The 13,117-nt window shown below is 41.6% G+C and overlaps 1 protein-coding gene across 5 annotated transcripts in view; it reads right to left on the bottom strand.

Annotated features, from left to right (window-relative positions):
• Nucleotides 1-2,365: 2,365 nt before the first annotated feature.
• The window catches only part of LOC103269282 (histone H2A.V), a 16,928-nt gene continuing 6,176 nt past the window's right edge, over nucleotides 2,366-13,117 (bottom strand). Inside the window, exons 2-6 of one of the 5 annotated variants that reach the window (XM_021717017.1) lie at nucleotides 12,158-12,235; nucleotides 10,371-10,484; nucleotides 7,735-7,864; nucleotides 7,361-7,367; nucleotides 2,366-2,553 (exon numbers count right to left, since the gene is read on the bottom strand). In XM_021717017.1, coding sequence (XP_021572692.1) covers nucleotides 2,541-2,553; nucleotides 7,361-7,367; nucleotides 7,735-7,864; nucleotides 10,371-10,484; nucleotides 12,158-12,235 — 342 coding nt within the window. In that variant the 3' untranslated portion in view covers nucleotides 2,366-2,540. Of the gene's footprint in view, nucleotides 2,554-6,228; nucleotides 6,564-7,360; nucleotides 7,368-7,734; nucleotides 7,865-10,370; nucleotides 10,485-12,157; nucleotides 12,236-13,117 lie in introns of those variants that run through there. The other 4 variants (XM_008066868.2, XM_021717020.1, XM_021717018.1 and 1 more) reach the window with 4 other exon arrangements.

Here is a 13,117-nt window from a genome sequence, read left to right as displayed (position 1 = left end):
GCTACACAGTGTCTGTGCAATTTCAGAGTTTACTCAGAATTGGAAAGCACGATTTTTAAAAATTTAAAGAAAGCTTGTGTGTAAATTCTGGTAAAAATTTGACTGTCGAGCCAGGCTCGGTGGCTCAGCCTGTAATTCCACACTTTGGGAGGCTGAGGTGAGTGGATTGCTGAGCCCGTGGGTTCGAGACCCACCCAGGCAACTTGGCGAGACCTTGTCTCTACAATAAATCAAAAATTAGCCGGGCGTGGTAGCGCGCGCCTGTAGTTCCAGTTACTTGGAAGACTGAAGTGGAAGGATTGCCGGAGCCCAGCAGGTCGAGGCTGCAGTGGCCACTCCTGGCTACTGCACTCCAGTCTGGGCAACAGAGTGAGACTCCAATTCAAAAAAAAAAGAAAAAAGAAAAAAAATTTTTGACTGTCACCGTGCCAACAGGTAACAGGGCCATGCCACCTGGGAGGACTGTCTCAGCTGATCCCTTTGCTCTCTGGAGACCAGCTCCTGAAGGCAGGGCCTGTTCTGTACAGATGTGGCCACAGAGCTCATGGGACACTTGTGCCACACATGAAATACAGTACATCTTTGGCAGACGAAAAGTTCATATTCTCAGCTCGTTTTCACGTATCCATTTCAAAGGTCCGTGACATACATACGTAGTCATTTACAGTTTTCCAGATGCATCATTTGGGTCTTGGCTGCTTGCACCTAAGAGACATGATGAACAGAGCTCATTGCCAGGCACTCCTATTTTAACAGCTGTTTTTTCTATAAGCTCACATCTTCCAAGTAACTCTGATGGTTTCATGAAACGATGCACTGTGATGCTTTTCCAGTGTGAGGATACAGACGATATCCCCGTACACCTTTCCAGAATGTCATAGGACTATGTTCCAACATTCAAATAGATTCACATATTACTTATCAGCACAGATTCTTAATGACCTTGGTAATTTTTGCAGTTGTCTTCTAAGCAACTGGCCTGGTAGTCCCAGTTTTCATGTTCTGTATTTGTGCTTACTCTGCCAGCGTTCTCACTGAGCTTCTGGTAATAAAGGCTCCACTAAGATATGTTGACTGAAAAACAAAAGGGGCCATGGTGCTTTTGGGGATCTTGGCACTCTCTGGGCACCATGAACTTCGCTTAGGGTCTTGAATGGATTCTCCTCAGAGATCAGAGTATGTGAGGTAGATACTACTATCTCCACTTTAGAGATGAAGACAGGCTTGAAGTGGTGAAGCCACACAGTCAAGGATTGGCCATTGAAGATTTGAATCCCAGAGGATCGGACTCCAGAACTACTTGTATCAGCTTCAAAAGAATCACAAAGCCCAGGTCTCTCCTGTTCTCTACTCATACCAAGTCATCAAATCTTTACCCCATAGGGGCCTGAAGTCCCCAAATCCTGTACGTATTCCTCTATTCATTTTCTATGGCTGCTGTAGCAAATTACCGCAAACTCAGTGGCTTTAGTTTCTGTAAGTGAGAAGTCTGACACAGCATGGCTGACTCTACGCTCAGGGTCTCACCGGCCTAATCATGGCATCAGCTGAGGCCAAGGTTCTCATCTGTGCCTCAAGGTCCTCTTCAAAGCTCACTGTTGGCAGGATTCGCTTCTTTCTCCTGCTTTCCACTTGGTCCCCCCATCTTCAAGCCAACAATGGCATCTTGAGTCCCCCTTGGAATCTGACTCCTGCTTCTTCTTGTTTTTAAAGGGTTTATGTGATTAAGCTGGGTCGCCCCCATATAATTCAGGATAACATCCCTAATTTTAGAAACTTTAATGCATCTGTGAAGTCCTTTTTATCACATAATGTAACACATTCACAGCTGAAACACTAGGAGAGGTATAGTCACAGGGACCAAAATTCTGCCTGTCATTTATTTCCTCCTGGAATCTGTCTTGTACATCTATAGCCCTCAAGGTAAACAAAATGCCCTCTCCTTTCAAAGATGCTCTGAAGTACTCTGCCCTCTGCCAAGTGTCCAAACAGTTACAGCAGCTGAACTGGGTCTCACTCAAATAAACACCATGTATTTGTACTTTAAGAAATGCTAGTGAACTGGTAAACTGTGGAATAACTCATTTTTACTAGGAATGGGAGTGGGGTGGTCTTCAACTTTTACACATTTCAGGTTACTCCACTCAGGAACTCCACTGAAACAAAAACCGAGAAACAGACACTATTCTCTTCCCACTCCTATGTTCTCATTCTTTCCAGTACTTGGAAGTCCCAGACTCATGAAGTCTTCACCTGAATGATAGTTTATCCAAAAGGCCAAACATAAATAGAACACTCTATGCATTCAGAAAACTACTAGTATGCACAAAAGTGCTCTGAAGTTACTTTAAATAAAAGATCCTCCTAGGCAGATAAAGAATTTTACTTAAAATCAGATTCACATATCTGAGAAACAAACATCCTTGTTCAGCATTTTCAGGTGGTCCCTCGGTTCAGTTTAGCACACATCCCAGTAGAATCCTGTTTCACTTGATCACCAAAGTCTCAGTCACCTAATAAATACAATGACACCATTTGATTTAGGAACATCTTCTCTAACAAGAAATAACAGGACACAGAATAAAAAAGCAGACAAATAAGGGCCACCTCATAGATGAGTTATGTGATAGAAGCAAGATGCTAATTGTAGATCTAAGTGGTGAGGATAAGAATTGTTGACTGTTATATGACTATTTCAACTTTTCTGCAAGTTTGAAAATTTTCACAAAAAAAGTCAGAAGAGAACCATAGCAGTAAATTCAACCATAGGCACCAAAGCCAGTGTCACATCTCTCAACGTTTCTTAAAGTCAGGTACTCTTCAGGTCATTTGTCATAGCTCCCCATATTAATGACATTCTTCTGTCCCAAAAACTTTCTGTGCTATTTCCCTACTAGACTCAACCCATTCTATCAGGCCCAGCTCAAGTTCTATTTTCTATTAAACAGCAACAAAAATCCTTCTCTCTGTTGAAGTGCTGTAGTGTACTATCTAAAATACAGGTAGGTCTGAACTACCTTAAAAAAATTGTTTCGGTGTTATGGTAGTTTAGAGTGGACGCTTTTAGTAGTTATAAAAAAAACTTTTTTTTTTGAGTTGGAGTCTCACTCTGTCGCCCAGGCTAGAGTGCAGTGGCATGCTCCCGGCCACTGCAGCCTTGACTTGCTGGGCTCCGGCGATCCTTCTGCCTCAGTCTTCCAAGTAACTGGAACTACAGGAACGCGCTACCACGCCTGGCTAGTTTTTGATTTATTGTAGAGACGAGGTCTTGCCAAGTTGCCCGAGTGGGTCTCAAACCCGCGGGCTCAGGCAATCCACTTGCCTCGGTCTCCCAAAGTGCTGGGATGATAGGCTGAGCCACCGAGCCCGGCCTCCCCCTTTCTAATTTAGTTTTTAAACTAACTGTATTTTTCAATCTAAAAAAAAGGAAAAGCTGTTTTTTGGCTCTTACATAGTAAAATATAGATGAAATGATACGATGGCTGGGATGTGCTTTAAAATGACGCAGTGGGAGAGGGGTTGGGTACAAATGAAAAAAGACTGTTCATTACTGTGAAGGTAGGCCAAGGGTCCAAGGTCTAATTGTGCTACTTCTGTGTCAAGTTTTCCACTAGAAAACAAAAAATACAATCCTGGGAACACATTATGTAGTCAAGAGACTACTACCAAAATTAATTAGATATTTGAAGCAATTGTTGCCTTGATTCAACCAAAGGAAGGTCTGTTATTTTGCCTTCTATCGAAACTTTTGTTTTTGAAAACTATTAAAACCTTACACAAGTATGATTTTAGGCCAGGCTCTCTTTTTATTTGTGAAGAGATGGAGGTCTCACTATGTTGTCCAGGTTGATCTGAAACTGCTGGCTTCAAGCGATTCTCCTCCCACCTTGCCCTCCCAAAGTGTTGGGATTACAGGCATGAGCCATAGCACCCAGTCTGCCCTTGACACAGAAACTTCAAAATGTGTGCCCAGATAATTCAATCTGAATTATCAATAGAACATTATCAATCTGAATTTCAACAGAATTTGAAATTTCTATTTCTATCCTGCCTTGCGAATTGATGAGCAAAAGTTCTTTATGAATTTCAGCTAACAGACACAGAAGAAATGGCAGGATATCACCGGTTGGTAACTCCTAATGAAATCCCAGGTCTGGGCAAATATCATTCACGATAGCTAAAACCATTAGTGATAGAGAACTTTCATAATGAATTAGCAGGCTGGCAGCATTCAAACCCACAGGCATTACGTACAAAAGGAAGTATATAACATCACCTATGTATTAGTTCTGTGAAAAACCAATGCGGAACATCAAATGCTTTTAAAATTTCACTGTCACTTTAGAGGATACAGATGGGACGAAAAAATTTAAGGAATAGCCAGGCTCGGTGGCTCAGCCTGTAATCCCGCGCCTTTGGGAGGCTGAGGTGAGTGGATTGCCTGAGCCCGCGGGTTCGAGACCCGCCTGGGCAGTGAGACCTCATTTCTACAATAAATCAAAAAATCAGCCGGGCGTGGTAGCGCATGCCTGTAATTCCGGCTACTCGGAAGCCTGAGGCGGAAGGATTGCTGGAGCCCAGCAGGCGAGGCTGTGGTGGCCGGGAGTGGCCACTGCACTCCAGTCTGGGCGACCGAGTGAGACTCCAACTCAAAAAAAAAAAAAAAAAATTTAAGGAATACCATTAGGGTGCATTCAGTAAAATCCACACTGAGGGATAGTTCTGTAGGACAAATAACTCAGTTTCTTCAAAAATTAAATTATTTGGCAGGGTGTGGTAGCTCATGCCTATAATCCCAGCATTTTGGGAAATCGAGATGAGAGGATTGCCCGAGCCCAGGGGTTCTAGAACAGCCCGGGCAACTTGGTGATACCTCGTCTCTACAATAAATCAAAAAACTAGCTAGGCGTGGTGGCATGTGCCTGTGGTCCCAGCTACTTGGAAGGCTAAGGCAGAAGGATCACCTGAGCCCAGCAAGTCGAGGCTGTGGTGGCTGTGAGTGTGCCACTGCACTCCAGCCTGGGCAACAGAGTGAGACTCCAACTCAAAAAGAAAAAAAATTAAATTACTAGAAAAACAGAGAGGAATGAGAAATCTATAGTTTAAAAAGAAATTTAAGATATATTAACAAAATGCAGATATTGTGGTAATGTTCTAAAAAGTGTCCTATCTTTGGAGACAGACTTAAATACTTATTATAATATGCATTATTATAACATAACAATCCAATATTTATTATTTAAGTATGTCTCTAATGTCTTATAGATATGAAACTACTATACCTGCAATGGGATTCAAATTGATCCACAGGGGGATAGGGATAAAGGCAAACAAGATGGACCACAGGACAGCTGTTAAAGCTGTAGGATGGGCACACAGGGCTTCATTCTGCTAGTCTCTTTATTTTTGTGTATTTGTGAGAATTTCCATAATAAAATACATTTTAAAAAATGAGTTTGGATAGTATAACCTTATAAAACACTTAAAAATTCCTTCTTTAAGACTTCCAGGCAGAAAAATATAATTTTCTAATGAACCATTAACTAGTACATTAACTTAAATCTAATAGTTACTTAGAAGCTGACAAGGAAAAATAATTTTTAAAAAACTGTGCAAACTACTGAATGTTACTGCATCAGTAAAAGACCACGACAAGTTGGGATTTTAAACCAGAAACAAAAAGCCTTAGATAAATTTCACATCAAATCCAAGTAAGATCACAGGCTCTGGGGTTGGTCAGATTTAGGTCTGAATCCCAGCCCTGCCGTTTTCTATCCAGTAGCTGAATGTTGTTGGCAGATCACTTGCTTTCTGTAAGCCTTAGGCTCCACGGCTATAATGGGGGGTGGGAACAGGGGTCATTAACTTCTTGGTCAGTTGAACACGGGGACAGGGCCTGGCACATGTTAAGTGCTCAGAAGGGAATTCAAATGACTCCACTACCCTATTTCAGTCATAAATGCACACATTTCCACATCTCTGAAATGGGGATATGTCTCACAATTGATAATATACCATGGTTTAAACGGGCAGTTTTTCTTTCTTAGTGGTTGTGAAAAGTGCTATAGATTAATAGCATCTAAGAGTCAAATAACATAATATCATTGTAAAGCTATATTCCCAATTTGTTTTAAGATTACTCTGAAAAAACAATTTGAGATTTTAAAAATGTAAAAGTCTGAGCAAAATAGTTCCAATACATTATGAACAGAACAGTTTTGAGACATATTAATTTTGTAAAAAATGATTTATCAATTCCATTTTTGTATAAAACACATGGGAGAAACCTAGCCAATCAACACACAACTGGCACCACATGAAAAGGTACTTTTATCAAACTTCGAGTCTAAGAACGTACAAATGTTTCTTTTATCATGTCTACAGTAATTGTCTATGCTTTTCCATTTTACTGTTGTTAAAAATTCCACATATCCCCACTGTTTCTTCTGTCTCAGTTACAGTACAATGACGGGGAGGAAGAGGGTTGGTTAAATTAACCCCCTAAGCAGTTTTCTGCTGTCCCTTCTTTCCAATCAGAGATTTGTGGATGTGAGGAATCACACCTAGAATGAAATTAAAAAAAGTATTATTAAAAATTTCCCTAGTTGGCTTTAAGCAAAAGTGAAATTATACACAGAATACAATTTACTTAAGTACCTTTTCACATTCTGATCCTGCTAAAGTATCTATACCAACAGTTACCCTCAGGAGTCTGTGAATCTCTCTAAAACTGTATGTAAAACTGTGTGATTTTTATGTGCACTTTTAAGAGTAACCACAGATTTCATAAGGTTCTCCAAGGATTATCCAAAAAAGATCACAAACCATCAACTTACCTCTCACCTTCACCTTCCTTGACCTGACCCATTTAAATTATTCCAGCCCTCGCAAGGGTATGCAAGCAATTTTCAAAGAAATTTTTCTTTTTTTCGAGTCAGTCTCACTCTGTCTTTCAGGCTGGAGTGTAGTGCCATGCTCACAGCCACCGCAGCCTTGATCTGCTGGGCTCAGGCGATCTTTCTGCTACAGCCTTCCAAGTAACTGGAACTACAAGCAAGAGTGCACCACCACATCTAGCTAATTTTTCTTGATTTATTATAGAGATGAGGTCTTGGCAAGTTGCCCAGGCTCACCTGACCATATAATGCTTTTTATTTTAGCCACTTCTTTGCCTAAATTTCACACAATACTTAAAAGCCTGATGTTAAATATTTCGTATACCTTTTAAATTACCTTTGAAAAATTACTTTGAGACCAGCTACAGTGGCTCATGCCTGTAATCCTAGCACTATGTGAGGAAGAGGAGAGAGGATTGCCTGAGCCCACGGGTTCAAGACCAGCTTGGGCAACTAGGTGAGACCTCATCTCTAGAATAAATCAAAAAATTAGCTAGGTGTGGTGGCCCGTGCCTGTAGTTCCAGCCACTTGGAAGGGCTGAGGCAGAAGGATCATCTGAGTTCAGCAGGTAGAGGCTGCGGTAGCCGTGAGCATGCCACTATACTCCAGCCTGAGTGACAGAGTGAGAGACTCCAACTAAAAATAAGTAAATAAATAAAAGCATTATATGTGGCTATAAAGAGAAGAAATATTTATTCAGATCATTATGAAAAGAAACTTAGAAATGCAGTAGATCGTACTTTCTAGTTAACCGTTCAAATGCACTGTATCATTGATCTGAATGATACACTAGTTAGAAAGACCAATGATACTCTAGACTTAAGAAATAATACATACCACCCCCAGCTATGGTAGCCTTGATGAGAGAATCCAACTCTTCGTCACCACGGATTGCAAGCTGCAAGTGACGTGGGGTGATACGCTTTACTTTGAGATCCTTGGAAGCATTACCTGCCAGCTCCAGCACCTACAAAGCACCATAAGATAACACATCAGGTGAAGGCAAAGTTGGAGGATTCATTGTAGACTCCCAAATATAGTAAAAAGATCATCCTAGTATTTGCATATACAACACACAGACAAAATATATAAACCGTTAATAACATTCTTCTTGGCCGGACACAGTGTCTCCCGCCTATAATTCCAGCGCTTTGGGAGGCTGAGGTGAGAGAATTCCCTGAGTCCATGGGTTCAAGACCAGTCTGGGCAACTTGGTGAGACCTCATCTCTACAATAAATCAAAATATTAGCTGGACATGGTGGTGTGTGCCTATAGAGGCTGTTGTGGTCATGAGGGTGCCACTGCACTCCAGCCTGGGTGACAGAATGAGACTCTGACCCAAAAATAAACTAATACATAAAATAACATTTCTCTCTTATATTGCAATAATGCTTTTATAATGGTCTCATTATTTCATTTGACCCTTTTTATATTCATTCTCTACAACAGACAGAAAACTTGAGCAAAAACCTATTTCTATATCAAAAGAAATTAAAGATAAGGACGGGGATACTGCCCCTTAGCCAAGATTCTAATGTGAACATTTAGAAAAGTCATGTATGTAAGATATCACACAGTCTATTTTTGCACAGCCCATAAAAGCTGGATTCTTTCTTTTTTTTTTTTTTGAGTTGGAATCTCACTCTGTCATCCAGGCTGGAGTGCAGTGACAAGCTCACAGCCACAGCAGCCTCAACCTGCTGGGTTCAGGCGATCCTTCCACCTTATCCTTCCAAGAAGCTGGAACCTCAGGTGTGTACCACCCCACCTGGTTAATTTTTTTTTTTGAGTCTCACTCTGTCGCCCAGGCTGGAGTGCAGTGGCATGCTCACAGCCACCGCAGTCTTTACCTACTGGGCTCAGGTGATCCTTTTGCCTCAGTCTTCCAAGTAGCTGGAACTATAGGTGTGCACCACCACACCCAGCTGATTTTTTGTAGAGACTAGGTCTTCACTAAATTGCCCAGGCTGGTCTGGAACCCCTGGGCTCAGGCGACCCTCTTGCCTTGAGCTCCCAAAGTGCTGGGATTACGGGTGTGAGCTACCACACCTAGCTAGCAATCCATATTTTTAAGTGATATGACAAAAGAGTATAAAACACTGTACTGCTGGCCGGGCACAGTGGCTCATGACTATAATCCCAGCACTATGGGAGGCCAAGGTGAGAGGACTACCTGAGCCCAGGGGCTGGAGACCAATCTGGGCAACTTGGTGAGACCTCATCTCTACAACAAATCAAGAAAAATCAGCCGGGCATGGTGGCATACATTTGTAGTTCCAGCTACTTGGAAGGCTGAGGCCAAAGGATTGCCTGAGCCCAGCAGGTCAAGGCTGCGGTGGCTGTGAGCATGCCACTGTACTCCAGCCTGGGTGACAGAGTAAGACTCTGACTCAAAAAAAAAAAAAGATACTGTACTGCTAATTAAGTGAACCCTGAATTTTGTATATAACCAAAATATACTATAGTATTTGTGAAGTTACAGCATAACTTTTTACTTTATAAAGACTTGAAGTGAGGTAATGATTTACCAGTGTGATGATATATGATGACATCAGAGACAAAAAAACCTAATCCCATTTTCTGATTCTCTGCAGGGTTCTCCTAGGTCTTTTATCTGCATACAAAATGCTGTATCTTATTAGGAAATTAACTTATTAGGAAAATAAGTTAATTAGGCCAGAGCTCTTAATTCATGGGGCAAAGATCATGGCTTTCCCCATCCCTATTCCTCCCCTAAAGAAAATCAATGGGCTGGGTACAGTGGCTTATGCTTGTAATCCCAGCACTTTGGGAGTTGGGAGCATTGCTTGAGCCCAGGGGTTCAAGATTAACCTGGGCAACTTGGTGAGATCTTGTCTCCACAATAAATAAAAAAATCAGCCAGGTGAGGTGGTGCACACCTGTAGTCCCAGCTACTCAGGAGACTGAGATGGAAGGATCCCCTGAGCCCAGCAGGTCAAGGCTGTGGTGATGGTGAGTGTGCTATTGCACTCTAGCCTGTGCAACAAAGTAGACTTCAACTCAAAAAAAAAGGATTGCTGGTCTTTGTTTAACTTTAAAAACAAGTATGCCAAGGTTCTTTTGCATCAATTCTGGGTAATAAGCTGACAAGATGCATTTTAAACAAGATGCATATTATGCTATTAGGTTGGGTGCAGTGGTTCATGCCTGTCGTCTCAGCACTTAGGGAGGCTGAGGTGAGAGGATTGCTTGAGACCAGGAGTTCAAGACCAGTCTGGGCAACATAGCAAGACCTCCTCTCTATGAAAAAAAAATTAGCCAGTTTGACATTTCAGGAAAATAAGTTAAATAGGCCAGAGCTCCAACGCAAAAATGAAACAAAACAAAACTGCTATTGAAGAAAGCAATCAGCATACATGTCTTTTAAAAAAAATCGATTCCACAGGTCTTTGTTACTTAGATTCGTGAATCTCTTGGATTCCCACACACAGTAGACATTCCCCCCACAAACCTCAGCAGTGAGGTACTCCAGAATCGCAGCACTATACACGGCAGCAGTGGCACCCACCCGTCCATGGCTTGTGGTACGAGTCTTCAAGTGTCTGTGGATGCGGCCCACAGGAAACTGAAAGAAAGACGTCTCAGTGGGAAGCGCTGCAGTCTTAACATTGCACTGAGTATAAGCAAAGGCTGAACAATATGAGTAAACATGAAATAATAAAAAACTTGGTCACACACATAAGAAACCAAACTGGCTGGGCTTGGTGGCTCAGCCTGTAATCTCACACTTTGTGGGTCGAGGTGAGTGGATTGCCTGAGCACGCGGGTTCGAGATCTGCCTGGGCAACTTGGCGAGACTTCATTTCTACAATAAATCAAAAATTAGCCGGGCCTGGTAGTGCGCGCCTGTAATTCCAGCTACTTGGAAGGCTGAGGTGGAAGGATGGCCGGAGCCCAGCAGGTCGAGGCTGCGGTGGCCGGGAGCAGCCACGCACTCCAGTCTGGGCGAAAGAGTGAGACTCCAACTCAAAAAAAAAAAGAAAAAAAGAAGCCAAACCTATTTGGCAACTAACAGTTCTCAGGACCTGTGTGTGTGTCCTGGTAATCAGTCCAAAATCTTTAACTTCCGCATAATATGGAGAGTTTCAACGTAAAATGAAGAGAAACGCTGCTGTGCTGTCATAAATTGCACATTCAGTTTCACATAACAGCCACGTGTCTTTGAACCTCCAACACCTTCCTCAGACACTACCTCTGTTCTTTCCTCAAATCAAGAGGTGACCTACAAAAATCAATACTACTCTTTCATTATGACTCTTTCTACTTCTGAAAACGAGGGTATTTTCTCATTTCCAAGATCTAACTTTCTCACAGACCTTCCTCACCCCTTGACTGCTCCATTATTTCAGCAGCTCCAATTACTACTTCCTTTCCACGGGTTCCTTTCCTACTGCAGACTTCACTGAAAACTTCAAATCGATGACTGTTTCCAGTTAGTCTAGATAGCCCCTTTCCAAAGGCAGAACTGAAAAACAAATCCTGAGATCCTTACCTTCTTGTCACACATTTTTTCCAACCCAAACTTGGTTTCTGTTAAAACACTACCCTTGAAAACCAGCAGCAATGACATTAACCACTTCTAAATCTCATCCTCAAGGAAAAAGAGCCTCTTTTTTTTCATTTACACTTAGTCTCGAAGTAACCACGAACTTCTTAAGAGCAGGATCCATGCCTTATTCTCCTCTGCACCTTAGTGACTGTCACATAGTCTGACACACAGCAGGACCCCAAAAGCATTTCTTCTTAGGCTTCACAGACTAGTGTTCTCATGCTAACTGACTACTCCTCCATCTTTTCTTTCTTAGACTAAAAAAACAAAAACATGCTTTCAAGGGGTCCATCAAGATGTGTTCCTTTCTCATTCTCTTAGGTCAGGAAACTCATCAATAGCATACACTATCAATTTTACATACATGATCTCAAATTTCTAACTCTACCATTTCTAATTCTGATTCTATCATCTGGATCATGTCATCCAGGATTAACGGAGTTCATTATTGTCTGCCCAAATTTTATCTCATCTTGACAGTTAATGTACCATTACACTATCTTTAAAAAATATACAGTATACTTCCATGACATAATTCTTAACTTTATAATTTAGTCTTGACCAAATAATCTCATTATTGAAGACCTGTAGTAATAAAGTAGATTTTTATAACTGACGAAACATTTATAGGTCACAAGTTGTAACAGTAAAGAGAATAATAAAGAACTATAACAGCATGGATTCGTTACCTGTAGCCCAGCTCTCTGTGAGCGAGACACTGCCTTAGCCTTGGCCTTTCCACTGTCCTTTCCGGCTTTGCCTCCAGCCTAGATGAAAAAAAGTTTTGGATAAAGAGTTGAAAATACTACTTCAAAAATATTCAGGAAACAAAATTTCTTCTAGTTTTACTTTAAGTACTTAAAAATAGCGAGGTGATCTCCTTCCTCATTTGTAAATATACATGGAATTACATCACCTTTTGCAACATATTAAAAAAGAGGTCACACCAGGTACAGTGGCTCACACCTGTAACCCCAGTACTTTGAGAGGCCGAGGTGGGAGGATCGCTTGAGCCCAGGAGTTCGAGATCAGCATGGGCAACACAGCAAGACCTGGTCTCCACACAAAAAAATTTAAAAAATTAGCTAGGCGTGGTGGCGTGTGCCTGCAGTCTCAGTTACTTGGGAGGCTGAGGCAAAAGGATTGCCTAAGCCTGGGAGGTCAAGGCTGTGTTAAACTGTGATTGGGCCGCTAAGCTCTAGCCTGGGTGACAGAGTGAGACTTTGACTCAAAAAAGAAAAAAAAAGAGGTAAAACCATAAACATCTATTTAAAATGATAATTCTAAAAACTTAAACATATTTCCCAATTTCCAGATTGAAGAATCTTACAAGTTAAAATTACTTCAATGCATACTTAAAATATTTAATAATTAAACAAATTTTTAAAATGTCAACGTAACACATGTTGCTTCCACAGAAATATTTAGGATTTACCTCTTAAAAAATAAAGCATAGTGACAGGTGTGGTGGCTCATGCCTGCAATCCCAGCACTTTGGGAGGCAGAAAGAATAGGACTGCCTGAGCCCAGGGGTTCCAGAAGAGCCTAGGGAGCACGGTGAGACCTCATCTCTACAATACATAAAAAAATCATCAGCCGGGCTTGGTGGCTCAGCCTGTAATCCCGCGCCTTTGGGAGGCTGAGGTGAG

This window comes from Carlito syrichta, unplaced genomic scaffold (assembly GCF_000164805.1).
Source record: "Carlito syrichta isolate Samal-C Ts95f unplaced genomic scaffold, Tarsius_syrichta-2.0.1 Scaffold309173, whole genome shotgun sequence".
Taxonomy (NCBI): domain Eukaryota; kingdom Metazoa; phylum Chordata; class Mammalia; order Primates; family Tarsiidae; genus Carlito; species Carlito syrichta.
This window is presented reverse-complemented; position numbering and strand designations above follow the sequence as displayed.